Raw genomic sequence first — 1,773 nt, 5'->3', positions numbered from 1 at the left:
TGGTTGACGATGAGCCGACTTTGCGTGAACTGGTTTTTTGAGATGCTCATGTTGTCTAGATGGACGAATGCCAGCGGGATGTACGACATTGGTCTTGCGTGTAAAAAATTTTTTGGAGTGAGAGTGTCGGGATCTTCAGAGTTTACGCTGAGATGAGTTAGCGGTCGAGCATTAAGCAATTCCCCGATTTCAGCCACAACAGTATTTAAGACTTGGTCACTTACGACACTGTTTCCGAGGGTCACTTTCATGGCTCTTTTGCACGATTGCACGAGCCTCTCCCAAACTCCCCGAACTGAGGTCCACTTGGCGGAGAAAAACGCCACTCGATGTTTCGACAAGTGAACTGTGCTTCCAGGTAGTCTTTGCTGTTGTGTAATTCTTCGACTGCCTCATTTAACTCCCTTTCTCCAGCTACAAAATTTGTGCCGCTGTCGCTATACAAAACGATTGGCTCTCCCCTCATGCTGGAGAATCGAGAAAAGGCCAATAAAAATGCCTCGGCACTGAGGCTGGCAGTCACTTCTAAATGCACTGATCGGGTTGTAAGGCAGGTAAAGAGACAAATCCATCTTTTTTCGTGCCGCCGCCCTCTCCCTCCGACTTTGACAGTTAGTGGGCCAAAATAGTCGACTCCTGTATGAGTGAACGGAGGCAAGAAAGGCGTTATACCATGAACTGGTAGCTGGGCCATCAGTGGTGCGACTGGTTGTACGTTTCTTCGCTTGCAGGGAATGCACTTGTTGAGTATAGATTTCATCACCCTTCGTCCAGAGACTATCCAGTACATTGTTCGAAGTTCGCACAATAAGCGATCGGCTTTAATGTGGTAATTTCGAATGTGAGCATCCCAGACTATTAGCCTTGTGATACGTTCCTCTGGAGGTAAAATCACTGGGTGTCTTGTCACATAGTCGACAGGTGCTTGACCAATTCGACCGCCCACTCGAATTAAATGTTGTTCATCGATAATGGTCGAGAACTGCTTGAGTTTCGACCGGTTTGGCAGTTCTTTGCCCTTTTTTAAGAACAACATGTCTTCTGGGTATGCTACTTCTTGTGCACGTTGAATGCACATTGCCAGAGCTGCTTCAGTCTCGACTGGCGTCAATTCTCCTGATGTCACCTTCACTTTCTTTAGTTTGGCGCAACAATTTGAGATAAAACGCAAACACCACGCAAGTACTCGCTCCAGGCGCACTTTGTTTGAATAATATTCTACGCACTGGTCAATCACATTGTCACTCGGCTCGGTTCTTGTTGTGTAGACATGAATGGCTTCGGGATCTTGATGGTCGTTTTGTTCGATTTGATCCCACTGTGGCCACAATGGAGGTTCCAACAACAGAAAGGCTGGCCCTTGATGGAACTGCTGCAATTCTTTGAGATTTTCGGGATCCAATCCTCTACTGCAAACGTCTGCTGGATTCATGACTCCTGAAACGTGACGACGTTTATTAGCCATCGCGAACTGTAACGTATGCTAAGTTTGGCAAACTTTGACACCATTTTTGAAATCGACATTTCAAGGGTTCGAGTAGCTCTTCATCCCAGACCACCTTGGCTCGCCATACTTCTTGTGTCAACATCTTCATGGCGAATACCACTGGAGCAACGAAACCAAGCGGATCGTATACGGTGGCCACCATACTTACGAGATTTCTTTTAGTAGGTGTGGCGTGTAACTGGACCTTTTCTCCCACCTTGAAAGTGAACGCGTCGATTTCACTATCCCAAAAGATCCCTAGGGCGCGATCCATGGGCAATTTGTCT

The 1,773-nt window shown here is 46.9% G+C and overlaps 1 protein-coding gene across 1 annotated transcript; it reads right to left on the bottom strand.

Moving 5' to 3' along the window:
* Positions 1 to 247: 247 nt before the first annotated feature.
* LOC130692639 (uncharacterized) lies at positions 248 to 1,465 on the bottom strand. Its single transcript, XM_057515771.1, has one exon. It carries the CDS (start codon positions 1,463 to 1,465, stop codon positions 248 to 250), a length of 1,218 nt encoding a protein of 405 aa, XP_057371754.1.
* Positions 1,466 to 1,773: the final 308 nt, after the last annotated feature.

This window comes from Daphnia carinata, chromosome 6 (assembly GCF_022539665.2).
Source record: "Daphnia carinata strain CSIRO-1 chromosome 6, CSIRO_AGI_Dcar_HiC_V3, whole genome shotgun sequence".
Lineage (NCBI taxonomy): Eukaryota > Metazoa > Arthropoda > Branchiopoda > Diplostraca > Daphniidae > Daphnia > Daphnia carinata.
This window is presented reverse-complemented; position numbering and strand designations above follow the sequence as displayed.